The sequence below is a fragment of the Pelophylax lessonae genome (assembly GCF_965119305.1).
Source record: "Pelophylax lessonae genome assembly, chromosome: 3".
In the NCBI taxonomy this organism is placed as follows: Eukaryota; Metazoa; Chordata; class Amphibia; order Anura; family Ranidae; genus Pelophylax; species Pelophylax lessonae.
The window spans coordinates 183,099,965-183,117,739 of record NC_138770.1 but is presented as its reverse complement, the minus strand read 5'-3'; the positions used below and the strand labels follow the sequence as shown (position 1 = coordinate 183,117,739).

Sequence of the window (17,775 nt, the reverse complement as noted above, 5' to 3'; positions counted from 1 at the left end):
CAACAAGTGGGACACAATCATGAAGTGGAACGAAATTTATTGGATATTTCAAACTTTTTTAACAAATAAAAAACTGAAAAATCGGGCGTGCAAAATTATTCAGCCCCCTTAAAGTTAATACTTTGTAGCGCCACCTTTTGCTGCGATTACAGCTGTAAGTTGCTTGGGGTATGTCTCTATCAGTTTTGCACATCGAGAGACTGAAATTTTTGCCCATTCCTCCTTGCAAAACAGCTCAAGCTCAGTGAGGTTGGATGGAGAGCATTTGTGAACAGCAGTTTTCAGTTCTTTCCACAGATTCTCGATTGGATTCAGGTCTGGACTTTGACTTGGCCATTCTAACACCTGGATGTGTTTACTTGTGAACCATTCCATTGTAGATTTTGCTTTATGTTTTGGATCATTGTCTTGTTGGAAGACAAATCTCCGTCCCAGTCTCAGGTCTTTTGCAGACTCCATCAGGTTTTCTTCCAGAATGGTCCTGTATTTGGCTCCATCCATCTTCCCATCAATTTTAACCATCTTCCCTGTCCCTGCTGAAGAAAAGCAGGCCCAGACCATGATGCTGCCACCACCATGTTTGACAGTGGGGATGGTGTGTTCAGGGTGATGAGCTGTGTTGCTTTAACGCCAAGCATAATGTTTTGCATTGTTGCCAAAAAGTTCGATTTTGGTTTCATCTGATCAGAGCACCTTCTTCCACATGTTTGGTGTGTCTCCCAGATGGCTTGTGGCAAACTTTAAACTACACTTTTTATGGATATCTTTAAGAAATGGCTTTCTTCTTGCCACTCTTCCATAAAGGCCAGATTTGTGCAGTATATGACTGATTGTTTTCCTATGGACAGAGTCTCCCACCTCCGCTGTAGATCTCTGCAGTTCATCCAGAGTGATCATGGGCCTCTTGGCTGCATCTCTGATCAGTCTTCTCCTTGTATGAGCTGAAAGTTTAGAGGGACGGCCAGGTCTTCGTAGATTTGCAGTGGTCTGATACTCCTTCCATTTCAATATTATCACTTGCACAGTGCTCCTTGGGATGTTTAAAGCTTGGGAAATCCTTTTGTATCCAAATCCGGCTTTAAACTTCTCAACAAAAGTATCTCAGACCTGCCTGGTGTGTTCCTTGTTCTTCATGATGGTCTCTGCGCTTTACATGGACCTCTGAGACTATCACAGTGCAGGTGCATTTATACGGCGACTTGACTACACACAGGTAGATTCTATTTATCATCATTAGTCATTTAGGTCAACATTGGATCATTCAGAGATCCTCACTGAGCTTCTGGAGAGAGTTTGCTGCACTGAAAGTAAAGGGGCTGAATAATTTTGCGCGCCCAATTTCTCAGTTTTTTATTTGTTAACAAAGTTTGAAGTATCCAATAAATTTCGTTCCACTTCATGATTGTGTCCCACTTGTTGTTGATTCTTCACAAAAAAATTACGGTTTTATATCTTTATGTTTGAAGCCTTAAATGTGGCAAAAGGTTGCACAGTTCAAGGGGGCCGAATACTTTCGCAAGGCACTGTAAATGGGCCCATAGTACACAAAAATGCTGCGTTCAGATATATTTACATTACGGATCTAAATGCAGCTTATTGTTCACCTGTGTGAATGTGTTTCCTCAAAGCAGCTCTTTACCCTCTGTAAGTACTTCCCTCCTCGCCACCCCTCCTCCCTTCCTCCTAAGTGATTAGCAATATGTGTTTTTTATTTAAAGGTGCTGCCCGGTGCTCCTATGCATGTCATTCGCTTAGGCAAATAGCCCTAAGCGAGGTATAGCCCTTTATTCACAAAAGTGCAGAGTGCAGAGGGGCGTACCCAGCTTCATGTCATTGGGAGGTGCGGGGCTGAACCCAGAAAAGCCAGCTGATGATGTCATAAAAACATGACGGCACTGGACCAAGTGGTGATAGGAGCCGGGAGGATCTCACTGGGACAACGCTGGATCCTCTGTGTGGGTAGCAAAAAAAAATGAGGGGGGGGGGGGGAGTTCAGTGAAGATCCTCCTGAAGATCCTCCTTAACAGGATAACAGAGTTATAAAGACTGAACCTTGACACACTACAGCCATAAATGAAAAAGAATATTTCTTAGAGTTGTTCTTTATTATTTTATAATAATTGGAAATGTATGTGGCAGGATTGTTCTTTAGTAAGATATTGGTGCCACTGGCCTCTTACCATGGTCATCCTCCAATATAAGAAAAAGTTTAACAAAAAATTAGTAAAGAAAAATTCCAGATTATAGATGTGTGATAGAATCTGAGAACGATTTGCATGTTGCTGGATAACTGCTGCATACACGTTTCACGTTGTGAATTTGCATAATGAAAAAGAAAGGAATAAAGAGCTGTCATATGGGCGAGTGGCGATAATCACTCTGAGATGCTTACAACAGCAATCTTTCAGCATGTGGCATGAGCAGTCTGGAGAACAGATTTTACAAGGCTAGGCAGAAAACACATTAGCTGTCAAACAAACAATGCTTTGTCTCTTAGACAGGAGACACTGGTAACACAAATTCAATGCTTGCCAGTTTGCTAGACCTGACTGTATGATAGAACGTGTTCACGGGTATGCTAGGTTTGTGTGGGCTTTCTGTGTAAATGGTGTTTCAGTTTAGGCAGGTGCTGGCAGGGTCAAAAAGCATCTGGCTCTTTATGGTGGATAGTCTAGTGCAGGATTGTCCAACCCGTGACCCCCCAGTGAGTTTAGTATGCGGCCTGGGCCCATCTAAAGGGACACCAAGGAGGCACAGCAGCCATGGCGAATGACACAGACAAGTTTGGCCCATGCACATATGTAGGAACACCGGGGATACCACGCAAACATACCAGCCTACATTGACAAGCCAGGCAAATGCAAACCTGGAGGGATTCTGGCACTTGCATGTTTGAAATACCACCAGCAACAGGGAATGCAGTGGCAAAAGGTAAGTAAATGCTGCATGGCCCAATCTAGGGGGTGCTGGGGTGAAAGTTCATTGTGCCCCACCACCACCACCTCCCCATACAGCACATGCATAGGCTACATTCACACCGGCGATTAGGGCTCATGCGAATTGTAGCGGCAGTTCCTCCTGCGGCTCTCAGCGGGTACGTGCAACTGCCAACCCCATTCACTATAATGACAGTTCACTGGCAGCTGCAGTTATTCGCAGCTCTCTACACAGCCAGTGATTACCTGCAGTAATCACTGCTGGATGCAGGCAACCGCTGGCTCTGCAGAGAACCGCGAATAGGTGCAGCCACAGGCAACCTGTCATTATATGGAGCTTTTCCACTGCATGGAACCGAACGGTTCGGCTCGCTTTTGTGCTTTTCCACTGCTGGTACTGCATGGTACGGTGTAGGAACGGTTCGGTACGGTACGGCGGTGCTTTTCCACTGCATGGAACCGAACGGTACGGCTCTCAAAAACAGTACCACCTCGATTGTGGTTTCAAGAGGTACCATACCCGGTACCATATCCCACAATCCTTTGCATGCAGTCACTACTAGCCACTGATTGGTCAGAGAATCCCACCCACCCCGTTGTTATCCCACCCACTTAACTTTAGTACTACTTTAGTGGAAAAGCAAACCATACCGTACCTTACCGAACCGTTCCAACACCGTACCATGCGGTACCAGCAGTGGAAAAGCAAACCGGGCCAAGAAGGGCCGAGTAGAGCCGAGTCGGTACTTGCAGTGCAAAAGTGCCAATAGTGAACAGGCCCGGCAGCTAAATGTACCCGCTGAGAGCCACAGGAGGAACTGCTCATTAGCTATCCTTATTGTTAGTGCATTTTATGTGCAGCCCAAGACAATTCCTCTTCTTCCAATGTGGCCCAGGAAAGTCAAAAGGCTGGACACTCTTGGTCTAGTGCAGGGATATGCAAAGTGAGGCCTCCAGCTGTTGCAAAACTACAGGTCCCATCATGCCTCTGCTTCTGGGTGTCATGCTTGTGGCTGTCAGTCTTGCTATGCCTCATGGGACTTGTAGTTCTGCAACAGCTGGAGGGCCACAGTTTGCATATACCTGGTCTAGTGGAATCTCTGCCCACGAGTTCCCATCTCTACCACCTGATGTAGCAGTTATGGAAGATTTATCTTTTAACAGAATAATGTTATGTTACCATATTTATTGTTCTTAATCCTAATTAAAGTTTTACTGTGCAATCTTCTTCTTGTATTGAAAGTTGGTTCTTGACTGGACAGGTAATAATGCATTATTCAAGATAATACATGATGCACCAACTTTTTTCCAGGTTTGTTTAGCATTCAACCCTCAGAGCACCCTGGTGGCAACTGGGAGTATGGATACTACGGCAAAGCTATGGGACATAAAAACGGGAGAAGAGGCTCTCACCTTGAGTGTAAGTTGCAGCTATTAACATACTTCCTAACTATTCATAACTTGGTAAGAACCAAGATTGCAGAGAACTAAATTATTATTCCACCATGCTTCAAGTGGTCTACAAACTCCACTTTACCACCCAAACCTTTTAGTTTGGTCAACTGTACAAACCAAAAGCACAGTTAGTGCACTTTTGTAGCCCATCAGGTGGATGCCCCTTAAAATACAGTATAATTGTTGAACTTTTAAAGCTGAATCGTTCTGGCAATGTCAAGCTGCTCCACCCCTGAACAAGGTTATGACGCTCTCAACATAACAAAAGAAGTCTTATGAGCAGTGTATAATGTTGTCACTTACTGGCATTGTGTAGAGCAGTATAGATATGTTGGTCCCTTGGTTAAACAATGAACAGACCTGTCACAATCTGAATAAATGTTGTATCTGAACTTTGGGGTTGCTACAGGCACCAGATCAGGGTATTCTGCTGCTGGTACATTTTTGTTCCAGAGCTGTGTAAGAAAGATCCTCCTGTCAAAGACATTGTTCTTATTGGGCACAAGGGATGTGCAGTCTTAAATCAATGAAGCATTGGTTACAAGCATCCTCCCAGGGAAAGGATAAAGTTCTAAGTGGCTTGGCTGCCTGAGGGGAACATGGTCATTACAATCCTGCAAATGATAAATAAATCCAATTATGTTACTGATGCATTGACGTCATCAAATCGCATAGATGCAACTTCATGGTGTGTACAAGGGGCCATTTTCCCATCACTGGGTGTGACTTGGACACATGTTTAGAAGAGGTGCATGTTGTAAAATTGTGGACAAGGATTTAATAAATTAGGATTTGAATTTTAAAATGTTGAGAATTTTCCAAACAAAGTATTTTGCTCCTCGAAAAGTTTACGACCAAATGTAATAGTGATATTAAATATAACAATGTGATGTAAACTAAAACACGTTGCATAATACAATTCAATTTTCTTTGTTATCCCAGAGACAAGATGACTTTTTATTGTTTACCAACCATTATAGAAACATAAAATAAGTTCTGTGCTTCTGTTTTCCCCTGAACTGTTTAGATGATGGTTTATAGCTGAACACCCACTCACCTCAATCAGACTGCAGGGAAGAATGTTTAAAACACATCTCTGCCAGGTCGCCCTGTTTGTCATCAATTGAGGCCTCTAGCAGAACAATTCTACCCAGTATCTTTGTTCTTTCACATGAAGCTCTCGTCGCACAGTCCTACTTGCTGATATTTACATGGCCTTGTTACATTATCACAGATGCGGCTTGGCTAAATTGTTGTTTTTTTCAGACAGCTTGTCCACAACAAAATGTCCTTTACCTAACAAGAGCCTTGGGAGAAAGTTGTCAACTAAAATTAGGTTATTTCAAAAGTAAACGCAAAACTTTCTTTGCTTAAATGACCTATACAGGGGTATCTTCTTTCCATATCAGTTTGGCAGGGGCTTTAAATTTGTACAGTTGTACCTCCTGCTACTTCTGTTTTTTTTTTGCCTCGCTTGATTCGATCCTTGCCACAATCTCAATCTTTGCCTTCGGATTTTATTTAAAAAGCTAGTTGACTGACCTCTGGTTTGCTACCCAACTTTGCTCTGTTTTGCTCATCTGGTTCCATATCTGCCCAGACTGGTGTTGATGCCTGGCTTGCCCCTGACCGTGCAGTACTTGATCCATTGTTACAGCTTGTCTGCCACTGAAATTGCCCTATTTTGGAATATCTTTTCCTAGCACACATTTAGGAACGACTAGACTGCTCGAGCCTCATGATGCAGCCTCATAATAACCTGGAAGCACATAAGTATAGAGCAAGCACATCATGATTCCCCAAACGGTGGATGCTAAAAAGATAAAAACTAGCAAAATTTATTGAAGTGGCCGCCCCTTGCAATATGAGCAATGTTGTATTATAAAGAAAATACATAATTGGTAATATAAAAATAAATCTTGCACTTAATTGTTTTGCTCAGTTTTGTGTAAAGATGTTATATTCCATCATATTCAGTTATATTCAAAGACGCTATGTACCACGACCCTTCAAAAATATCTTTGAAGGGAATCCTGGGACTTGTTAGCGTTAAGAAACACACATTGTTATTCAATAAACAGTGCAAAGAACAGAATTCTTAGTCCAAATGTAGTAACACATAACGATCGGTCAGAATTCACTGCCAAAGTCAGACAGTATAAGATGAATGCTAATTGTTTTCTATGGGTACTGCATTTTACACATAGCGCTTCGCTCCTTGCACTTTGTTATTATTAAGACCGACAATGTAAGATATGTATGGCCGTGGTGTGGGAGAACTGTCTGCATTGCTTTAGAATGATATACTCTGGCACTCATTTAATTTGTGATCTTGTTTTTCTTCTCCAGGGACATTCTGCAGAAATAATTTCATTGTCGTTTAACACAACCGGAGACCGGCTGATCACAGGTTCTTTTGATCACACAGTGTCTGTGTGGGACATTCCTTCCGGCAGGTACCCTCTTTACATGCCTGCCATTGTAATTATGCTGTATGCATTAACACTTTGAGTCAACACTTTAAAGATAGCAAAGCAGAAGCACCTTACTATTTCTATCCAGGATGAACAGCCGGTTATGTCTTTTAATTTTTCTTAGCTGTATTTTATTTAATTATTCGTTTTTGTTGTCTGAAGCTTGACTATTTTTTTTTTTTTAATAATCTTTATTTGTCAAAAGACAGAATACAGAGTAATACAACAAATAAAACGAAAATACAAGTGTAACAGTAAACAACGATGGCAGATCATGTAACAATCAGTAATCACGTACAAAGAAGGCAGGTTTTCTCAACATGTAGAGTGTGCCTATCAGCCAAACAGAGGAAAACCTCATTTAACTCTTGCCCAGCTGTCCGGGCCTAGCCCCCAGGGAGGAACCCCTAGGGCGGTCCGGTAGCTCCTTGACAACCAGCATAAGGAATTACAGTGCGGTGCTGCCACGTAATTAGTATACGTAAATGTAGAGTAGAAAGGACAGACCAAGAAATCGAGAAAGAGGAAAGGTCGCCCCCAAGGGAGCTATAGGGGGGAAAGTACAGAAAAGGAGAGTACTTAACCTGGGAGAAACACGGTCATGGAAGAGGCAACAACTGGGGGAGTCCAGGGGAAAAAAAAGGGGTGCCACTCAAACCCCAGAAGCCTAGTGCCCCGTCCCCGTATAACCACTTTAGTTGTCTGGAAGCTCTTCCGAGTAGAACATCCAGCCCATCCAAATATCCATGAATAAGGACTGCTGGCCCCTAAGAGTCATCACCCTCCGTTCCACCTCCATAACACCATTCACCTCTCTTTTCCATTCAGCCAAAGTGGGACAAGTGGTCTGCTTCCAATGCCGTGGAATCAGACATTTGGCAGCATTCAACAAGAATGGGGTGACACTGCGTTTATACCTCTTGATAGAGGAGTGAACATTGTGAAAGAGGTATTGGAGTGGGGTGCTGTCAGGAGGGGTGATGGCCAATTTCTGAATCCAGGGGCAAACTGCATCCCAGAAGGGGCTAAGGAGGGGACACTCCCACCAGATGTGTAGGAACGTGCCCTCCCGGCCACATTTCCTTCAACACCTGCAATCAGCGTTAGGAAACATCTGTGCCAACCGTGTGGGTGTTCTATACCATTGGGAAAGGAATTTATATGAGGACTCCTGCATTCGAGTACTGATAGAGGAAACATGGGCCAAATGCATAATCTTGGTGATCTGCTGGGGCGAGAATGAAGTTTGACTATTTAAAGGATAATGTAGTTTGAGAGCAAAATAGAACCATGGGAGCTTTAGGTAAGGTTTTAAGTCTATGCAGTTTATCTGAGAAACTCCAAAGAACTATTTGTCTGTATATTTCTTTTTGCCTCCCCCTCCTAATTGTTCACAAACCTAAGGAAGGCTCTCGTAAGCCTGCACTCATTTGTGTATGGATGACAAAAAAAGGAGCAGGGGTTGAGATGCAAGCTGGAGAAGGTGCAAAAAAGAGAATTTTGCAACATAACACTTAAAGGGTCAGTCCACCCACAAATATTTTATTTATAAGTGGTGACTGGTAGTCTAAGTCAGCTCAAGCTTTTTATATAAAGGTATGTCTTGGATACTTAAACAGCAACATCTTCCTGCCATAATTCATGACACTGTTCCTTTATACCTATGGGTTTTGGTTGTTTCTGCCTACTTTTGCGTGGTTCAGAAATAAACAACATTGAGAGAGCCCCCCCCTGGCTACTGTATACTCACTTTTATCCAGGATCCTATACTTCCATGCCTCCAGTTTTTAGATACACTGTTCCAAAATTGCCTCTATAGAATTTTGGTTAAATGTAGGTAACCCATCCTTGTACTCCAGTAAGAGGTAGTCCTGGCTAACTTGCCAATGTGTTTTAGCCACACTATTGGTGGACTTCATCAGGGCACTTTTATCAGGTTTTTTTTTTTAAAGCTGTGTTTCTTTGGGGTATTTGCTCTTCATTACCTGTCCTGTGGACACCACAGGAAGTGAGTGGAAATCTCTCCAAAATGAAACAACTGCCCTCGTTGTTAGTTATTGGATTAGTATTAGCTGCAATTGTAAGATTTCCCCTCCTATTCCTGTTCTGGTAAAAACTGAAATTTTAGGATTTTTCACTTTCAGATCTGTTGATAACAGTCACCAAAACAATTAGGGTGGGTGGATCTCCCTAATAGGGACACAGGCAGCAATACAAGAAAAGTGGGGTTTAATTACACTTTGCAATATGAATTGATAATCTGGAACAGCATACCCTAATGTAATATTCTTCCTACACAGGAAAGTTCACACCCTAATAGGTCATCGAGGAGAGATCAGCAGTGCACAGTTCAATTGGGACTGCTCCCTCATCGCCACTGCCTCCATGGATAAGACCTGCAGGGTATGGATATAAAACAGTAATATTGTGCTTTCTGCCTTTCTGCCTCTTACCACTCCACCCTGCTTTGGGATTACAGTATTAATATGTAATAAAAATACAAAACTAGCGATGGATGGTCATTGCAGATGTTCTCTGCAAGACTTGCTTAATCCTCAACAGAAATACTGTTGGCATTGATTTGCAACTTGTAATATTTTCATTGCAGTCCCAGTTTTGGTAGAAGACATTGGGTTTGATCCTAGAGTCTCTAGATTATTGTTCAGTTCATCTCTTTGTGTCAGCTTTGTATAACTCAAACTTTTTTTTTCTAGTAAATGACATTATAAATAAAAAAAATGCAATATCTTGAAAATAAGAGATTAACTGACTCAGAAATCATGGACAATCAAAACATAATCCATGCCTTGAAAAGGGCATTGTGTTTAAATGGAACAGTTAGGATTTTGTATTACAGCATATTATTTAAAGCGACCCGTCAGTTATTTTTTCATCTTTTCATCTATTAGGTTTTCTGTCCTTGTTGTTTTAACTTCGTATAGTAAAACATTTTTTTTCTTGGCCTGTAAATACCTTATACAGCCCACTTGCTCTTTCTCGTCTGGTCATTAGCCTAGGCTAATGACATCATTCACAGCTCTCTTTTTGGGCCCTTTCACACGGGCGTTCCGAACGCATGTCCGTATATCATCCTATTTTTTTGCGGATGATATACGGACATAATATATGTCAATGGCATTGCGGATGTCAGCGGATGACCATCCGCTGACATCCGATTTTCGTCCTTTCAGTTCTGTTCCGTTTTTTGGAACGGAACAGAACCCTATTTTTGTTCCGTTTAAAAAACGGAACGGATGCAAAATCGGATGTCAGCGGTGTCATCTGCTGACATCCGCAATGCCCATAGACATACATTATGTCCGTATATCATCTGCAAACGGATGGGATGATATGCGGACATACGGAGCGGATGACACAAGTGTCATCCGCTCCGTGAAAAAAAAAAAGTGCCTGAGCGGATCTCAATGCGGTCCGCTCCGTGTGAAAGAGCCCTTACTCTCATGAGAGTTTGGAGGGAGAGATGAGTCAGCTGCAGAGCTGGAGGGGGCTGGATGACGGCGAAGATAACAGGAGACTGCAGAGATCCATGAGTAGTTATCAAGGAAGGAGAAATGTGCTGGCAAGCAGTGGTGTGAGTGTGTCTGTCTGTATAAATGTGTGTGTGTATATGTGTGTATATGTGTGTGTGTTTCTGTGTGCCTATGTCTGTTTAAATCCAGGAAGTGAATAGTCCGCAGCTTTAGCTGCCCACAGTTAAAATGGCTGCAGCCAGACTTAGTGGAGGGAAATTTCTGCAGCATATTTGGCAAGTATAGAATCACAGTATATATAAAATAATATGCAGTGGTTGGAGGGAAGCTTTAGAATGGCAAAGGTGTTTTTATTACAAATTATGTGAGCAGACTGCAGTTCCTTTTTTTTTTTAGACCCCTTTCACACTTAAGTTGTGATTTTGCCGCAATTTTTTTGAAGCGACTTTGAATGGACTTGAAGCAATGCCTATGTCTATGGACCTCAAAACGCATCAAAGTCGGACCAAAGTAGTTCAGAGACTACTTTTAAGTCATTGCAACTTGAAGTTGCACAGATATAAATGGTACTCATTGGAAATTATGGAGTACGACTTGTCATGCGACTTTGCAGTCCCAAGTCGCAGGACAAGTCACACGCGTGTGAAAGGGGCCTAAAGCACAATGTAGCACAAATAATATTACCATGCTATTGTTATAATTTATGGTGCTTAACATAAAATGTTAATTTTTGGCTAATGCAAGAATTCGGCTAATACATAGTCTGGGATACATTTTGGGGTATGATCTATGTGATGGCAGTTACACATCACATAGGGAAGTGATCCCAGGTAGTGTAAAGACACCAGTACTGGCACATATCAAACATGATGATAAAATGATAGAAAACAATGGACTCCCACTCCCTCTACAGCCCCGTACACACGTACCGATCGTCGGCCGAACGATCGGCCGTCTTTTGTCTGAGGGCTGTCTTGTCTGTTGAAAACTGCAAAAGACTGCACACGAATTTTGTCGGCCAACAACAGCCGACTTCAGAAGTGATGTCATGTGATGGTTAACTTTCCTTGTGTTTTTTCTTTTCTGAGCATGCTCAGTCTTGCAAATCTGCTGTCTGTCGGCCGAATTCTGTACTGACTGGCGAACAATCGGCCTTTCTGGTGTTGGCCAACAAAAATTTGAATGCTTGCACGACAGATTCTTTTCGGCCGAAAGTGCGCTGTCGGCTGTCGGAAACATCATACTAACAAGCCGAAAATTGGCCGATCGTTTTCGGCCGACAATCGGTACGTGTGTACGGGCCTTACTCCTCATCCGATCCCATCCGATCCGCTGCACAGATGGAAAATAGGGTTTCCATCCATCCAGATTTGACGAATCGGATCGGATGTCAGCAGACATGTCTCCGCTGACATCCGATGCCCCATAGGGATGCATGGGGGGACCGTTCAGATCCGCCAAAAAAACTGACAAATGGATCTGAACGGTCCGCCTGTGTGAAAGAGCCCTTAAAGTTTTTGTACATCAGCGCTGTTGTGGATGCCATTTTTCTGACCTCAGAGAAGAGAATGCTCACAGAATCTCAGGATGCAGAGGAGGAAATTTTACACCTGTAACTGCAGCACTGGATTCCTCCAGAAGAATTTTCTGCCACATGGTTTTATAGGCAGATGGTTAACACAAGGGGATTGATTTACTAAACCTGGAGGGTGCCAAATCTGATACAGCTGTGCATTGTAGCCAATCAGCTTCTAACGTCAGCTTGTTCAATTAACCACTTAAGGACCAGGCCTATTTCTGACACTTGCTATTTACAAGTTAAAATATTTTTTTTTTTTGCTAGAAAATGACTTAGAACCCCAAAATATTATATATATTTTTTTAGCAAAGACTCTGAATAATAAAATGGCGGTCCTTGCAATATGTTTTGTCACGCGGCATTTGCGCAGCAGTCTTTTAAACGCAATATTTTTTAGAAAAAAGACATTTCACTGCTCTTAAAGCGGAGTTCCACCCAAGGAACGTTTTTTTTAATAAAAATACCCCCGGGACAGTCAGGGCTAGTGCATTCCACTATGGATAGCCTCTGATCTGTCCCGGGTTGCACTTACCTGAAAGAAGAAATACTTACCTTGAAAATGTATTCTCCAGCGCTGCCATCTCAGGTGTGGGCAGCTTGAAGCCAGCGCGATCCTCTTCTGTGTCCTCTTCCGTCTTCTTTGGTCCCACGATGCACTGCACCGGCCCCGCCGTCACTTCCGGTGCCGCAGCGTCATCCCTGCACAGCTTCTGGGCGTCAGGGCCGGTGCAGGCGCATTGATTCCTGGGAGCGATGACGTTCAGCTCCCAGGAATCATTGCATGCCAGGAAGTGACGAATCGCCGTGGCCGCCGAGGGGAGGAAGAGGAAGTAAGGTAAGTATATTTCTTCTAAACCAGGTAAGTAAAAAAAATAAATAAAAATTGCGATTTTCCATTTGTTTTGCAGGTGACCCGGAGCGAGAAGATGGAGGTAAGTATAATTTTAGGGTGGAACTCCACTTTAAAAAAACAAAACTGTAAAGTTAGCACAATTTTCTTCTATAACGTGAAAGATAATGTTACGCCGAGTAAATAGATGTCCAAAATTGCACATGCTTGTGAAATGGCGACAAACGTTGGTACTTAGAAATCTCCATAGGCGACGCTTTAACATTTTCTACAAATTATCAGTTAAAGTTACAGAGTAGGTCTAATCTAGAATTATTGCTCTCGCTCTAGCGATCACGGCGATACCTCACACGTGTGGTTTAAACACCGTTTACATATGTGGGCGCGACTTGCGCATGCGTTTGCTTCTGCGCGTGAGCTCAGGGGGAAGGGGCGCTTTAACTTTATATTTTCTTATTTACTTTACCTTTTATTTTTATACTGTCCCTTTTTAAAAAAAATATTGATCACTTTTAACCCTATTACAAGAAATGTAAACATCCCTTGTAATAGAAATAAGCAGGACAGGTCCTCTTTAATGTGAGATCTGGGGTCAAAAAGACCTCAGATCTCACATCTACACTAAAAAGCAAAAAAAAAAAAATGTCATTTTTTTTCATGATGAAAAAAATAGGCCCTTTAACACCGTTGGGAGGAAGCGACATATGACATCGCTCTGGTCCTCCAAGGCCATAGAGTTGAGTGGGGGCCAGCTTGCCCTCACTCGACTTCCTGCCTTGGACTCCATCGGACCGGATTGTTGCCATGGATTTGAGTGGGGGGCAGCTTGCCCTCACTCTACTTACTGCCTAGGACTCTATCGGACCGGATTGTTTTCCCTGCTGCTAATGCGTCTGGCAAGCGGGGAAAATTACGGTACTCTGGAAGCGGCGGGAGGGGGGTCCCATAAAAGTGATCCCTCGAAGAATCCGCTGCTGGGACCACTTTTAAGAGAAAGAGGAATGCCCGCCCAGTAAAAAAAAATACCAGGGTTATGGCAGCTGTCCGCTGCCATAACCCCTGTATTTAATGTCAAAATACCGACGTATAACTGTGGCGGGTGGTCCTGGAGTGGTTAAGCTCTGCCAAAAAACCTAGAAACTATTTGTTTTCTATGCAGAGATGCACCAGATTTTGACTCTAGTTTTAGTAAATCGTCCCCAAGGTGTGACACTATTTGTCCTCTAGTGTAAAATACTTCTCTTACTATCAAACCAATATTCCTATCCATTATACATACATAAAACCACATCAAACAAAAAAAATGGAATAAACTTGTAAATGTCTATCAAAGAAATATCCACTGTGTCTTTAACAATGCTTCCTATACTTCTTCCAACCACCAATAATGTGTATACATCTACTTGATTTGCAAATATGTTATTGATCGATCAAAAAATAAAACAAATGAAATCATAAAAGTCTCTGTTAAAGAACTGTCATACCTATGCCTGTCTATGCCTCAATTTTCAGTGAACACATATGAGTGTTTGTCCGTGGGGGCTGCTTAGAAGTTTTAAAACAAGAATACATCAGCATAGCAGCTCACAAGACTTACATTTTCAAGTATAAAGGCATATGATTTTTAGATGTCTTGTATATTTTAATGCTTTATTTCTGAAGAGTGATACCGTTGTTCTGAGAACTCTGTACTTTGGCAAACAGTGTTCCTGAACTCCGTACAGTGAATAGCTCAAAGCAACTAAACAGAAAACATTTAACTACAATAAGGCTCCGTTCACATGTAGGCGTTTTGGGGCGTTTTTGGGGCATTTTTCTGCTCTAGGATCAGCTCTCAAAACGCCCAACAAGACAAATCCTATTCATTTCAATGGCCCCTGTTCACATCTGAGCGTTTTGACGCTGTATACAAAACGCCCAACGCTCAAAAAAGTACAGGAGCTTCTTTTTGGGCAGATTACAGGCGTTTTCCATTGATCTCTATTCAATCTAAAAACGCCTGCACAAAAATCGCGGTAAAAATCGCCGCAAAAATCGCGGTAAAAAACGCACGAAAAACGCTACGCTCAGGTGAGAATGTAGCCTTAAGCAAAATATGACTATTCGCGGTTTGTTGCAGATTGATGCAGAACAGTGTCCTGGCCCAGTGTTTTAGGAATGTCGATTTAGCCATGTTCCAACCCCTGTGGTTTTACACTATAGCACCAAAAGTATTGGGACACCTGCCTTTACATGCACATGAACTTTAATGGCATCCCAGTCTAAGGCTGGCCATACATGATTCAATTTTCTTACAATTTTCTGTCCAATTTTCTTGAAATGTACCTTCAAGTATGTAGTACGAAGGCCTGATTAGATACAAGTGAATGTGTTGGTTAGCTTTGACCTCACATTATGTGGTTTGTGGTAGATCTAACAGAAAATTGTACAACAAAAGTTGAACATGTATGGCCAGCCTTAAGGCCCGTACACACGTACCGATCGTCGGCATACAAACGTCGGTGGACGAAGGATCTGCCGATTGTACGCGTGTTAGTATGGTGCCTCCGACAGATGTCTGCGCACAATCCGCGGACAAAAGTCTTTCTTGCAAACATGAAAATATTTGTATGCCGACACCAGAACGGACGATTGTTCGCCTGTCAGTACACAATTCTGCCGACACACAGCTACAAATCCCAACACGCATGATCAAACCAAATGAGTTCCCGGAAGAATTTTCTCTAGTAAACTCAACATTTTATTCAGAAAGAACTTTCGGCTCGCGGAAGTCCAAGAAATAGGTGAAATGCGGAGCACATGCTCATCTTGATAAATGTGAGAAGAAGGAAGATGCTGCTCATAATGCCATACTTTTCTAATAAAAAGGCATGTGTTCTGTTATGATGAAGATAATGTTTGTCTATTCTATCTGTTCTATCAAATTTTAGAATTAAATAATTTGAACTCTTCACCATTATTTTTGTATTTTCACACCAAAGATCTAACTATATGACCCTTTATTCTTGTATGAATTAATGTCTAAAACATATTTTTCAGGTTACGCACAATATTAAACATGTTAACAAATTCAGATAGGCCATTTTTTATTTTCAATTTTCTTTATTTTTTGGATCTCAGCAAAAAAAAAACAAAGCAAACATCAATACTTTCCGTATAACTAAACATAAAAAAGGTCCATTTGGACAAAATTAAACTAGAAACTGGCAAACAGGGGTAAAATAAATAATAGGGGGTTACAAAAATTAAAGTTGCTGGTAACTGTAATCAGGTTGCCATGAGGGCAGGTTTGGATCCTGCTGGCCATATTGCCACTGGCCATGTGGCATTTGGCGAGGTGGTGGGTGTTGTGGAGGTGGAGGTGGAGGTGGAGGTGGAGGGCACGGGTGCTCCTGGCATGCATGGCTGTGCTCAGTAAGTATGCCGTTTTCAGCCTTTTGCAGCACATCAAGAATAATTTTTCTGGCATACTGACACTGCCTGAGGTCCACCTTATCCAAAATTTTGGCAGTCATATTCCCGAAGGACTCATTTGCCTCCGGTTTCCTACGGAGGGCTATGGTGGCCTCCTGTATGAATTCATCTGTGATGTCGTCGATGTGTTTCCTCTTTTGCCTCCGTTTGGCAGGAGGAGGTGGTGGTGGAAAGAGTTCCGCAGGCTCCTCAGGCTCCTCAGGCTCCGCAGGCTCCCCAGGCTCCTGGCTGCAACCTGGCTCCTCCTCAGTGACACTTCCCTGTTGATGAAATGAACAATTGATTAGAATATTATAGTGTATATAAAAAGTCATGTTTGTTATATTATTGTGAACAAATAGCAGACTTTACATACAGTGGCATATCTAGGGTCTCCAGTGCCCTTGTTGAGGAGCTGTATTTGGCAACAACCCCCCCCCCCCCCAAGATCAATGTAAAACTGTAACCCACCCCCCCAAAAAAAAATTAAAGGGCATTAAAAGTTTCTAATTTGCCCCTTGTTTGCCCAGTGTAGAGCTCTCTAGTGGGCAATCATTGTCTCAGGTGTGAAAAAGAAAGAGAGGGTTGAGAGATAGAGAGAGGGAGAGAAAGAGGGGGTGTGAGAGAGAGAGGAGGGGGTTGCAGAGAGAGAGGGGCCTGAACTTGCAGAGGACTTGATGTAGGGCATTGAGGGTGAAGCAGTGCAGGGAAACATGAATAAGGGAGCCACCTGCCTTGCTGACCCAGAGTGAGAGACCAGAGACATGGAAGCAAGGATGGATGGATCATTTGCAGGAGCTGTTAGTTTTGTATTAAAAAAGGTTGAGCCAGAGGAATGCTGAGGCTACAGCAGTGTTTGTTAGGACCAGAGGTGTGCTGGGGATGCAGCAGTGTTTGTAAGACCAGAGGTGTGCTGGGGATGCAGTGAGAGGCAGTCTCAGTCTCCTGGTCTTTTGGCTCAGCTGCTCTCAATGTTTTACACCTGCATGAAGCTGCTCTCAATGTTTTACACCTGCATGAAGCTGCTCTCAATGTTTTACACCTGCATGAATCCGCCTGCAAACTGGGGGTTCTGGGGTGTGCAGGCTGAGTGGATTGTTAAAATAAACAATAAAACAATGCCAATGTTTTTGTGACCCACCCCCCTTGGCCTGCGCCCCTGGCGGTTGCCTGTCATGCCAACCCCTTGCTATGCCCGTTTACCTAAAGGGTCAATTATGGTTTAGCTTATAATTTTGTTACATGATTACATTTTAGCAGACAATATATTGTGAAATGCCATACCTGAGTAAAACTCTCCTCCAGGAAATCCTCATCCTGGCTTGGATCTACCGACACTGAGCCCTCTGCCGAAGTAGAAGGCAGTGTTGAAATTGACGGCCTGGATTCCATGGTGTCTGCCAGGAACCGCATGTTATCAAAGTACCACAGCCGTGGTACATATACATTCCGTGCCCCTGCTCCAGACTGGGTGGACTCCTCTATTTTTTTTAACTCCCGCCTGTAGGCAGTGCGAATACTGTTTATTTTTTTGCGT

At 42.8% G+C, this 17,775-nt stretch overlaps 1 protein-coding gene across 2 annotated transcripts in view; it reads left to right on the top strand.

The window, feature by feature from the left end:
* The window catches only part of DAW1 (dynein assembly factor with WD repeats 1), a 121,166-nt gene that overhangs the window by 58,154 nt on the left and 45,237 nt on the right, over positions 1-17,775 (top strand). For both annotated transcript variants that reach the window (XM_082249604.1, XM_082249603.1), the window contains exons 7-9: positions 4,249-4,356; positions 6,741-6,847; positions 9,166-9,268. In XM_082249604.1, the coding sequence (XP_082105730.1) occupies positions 4,249-4,356; positions 6,741-6,847; positions 9,166-9,268 (318 nt within the window). The remainder of the gene's footprint in view (positions 1-4,248; positions 4,357-6,740; positions 6,848-9,165; positions 9,269-17,775) is intronic.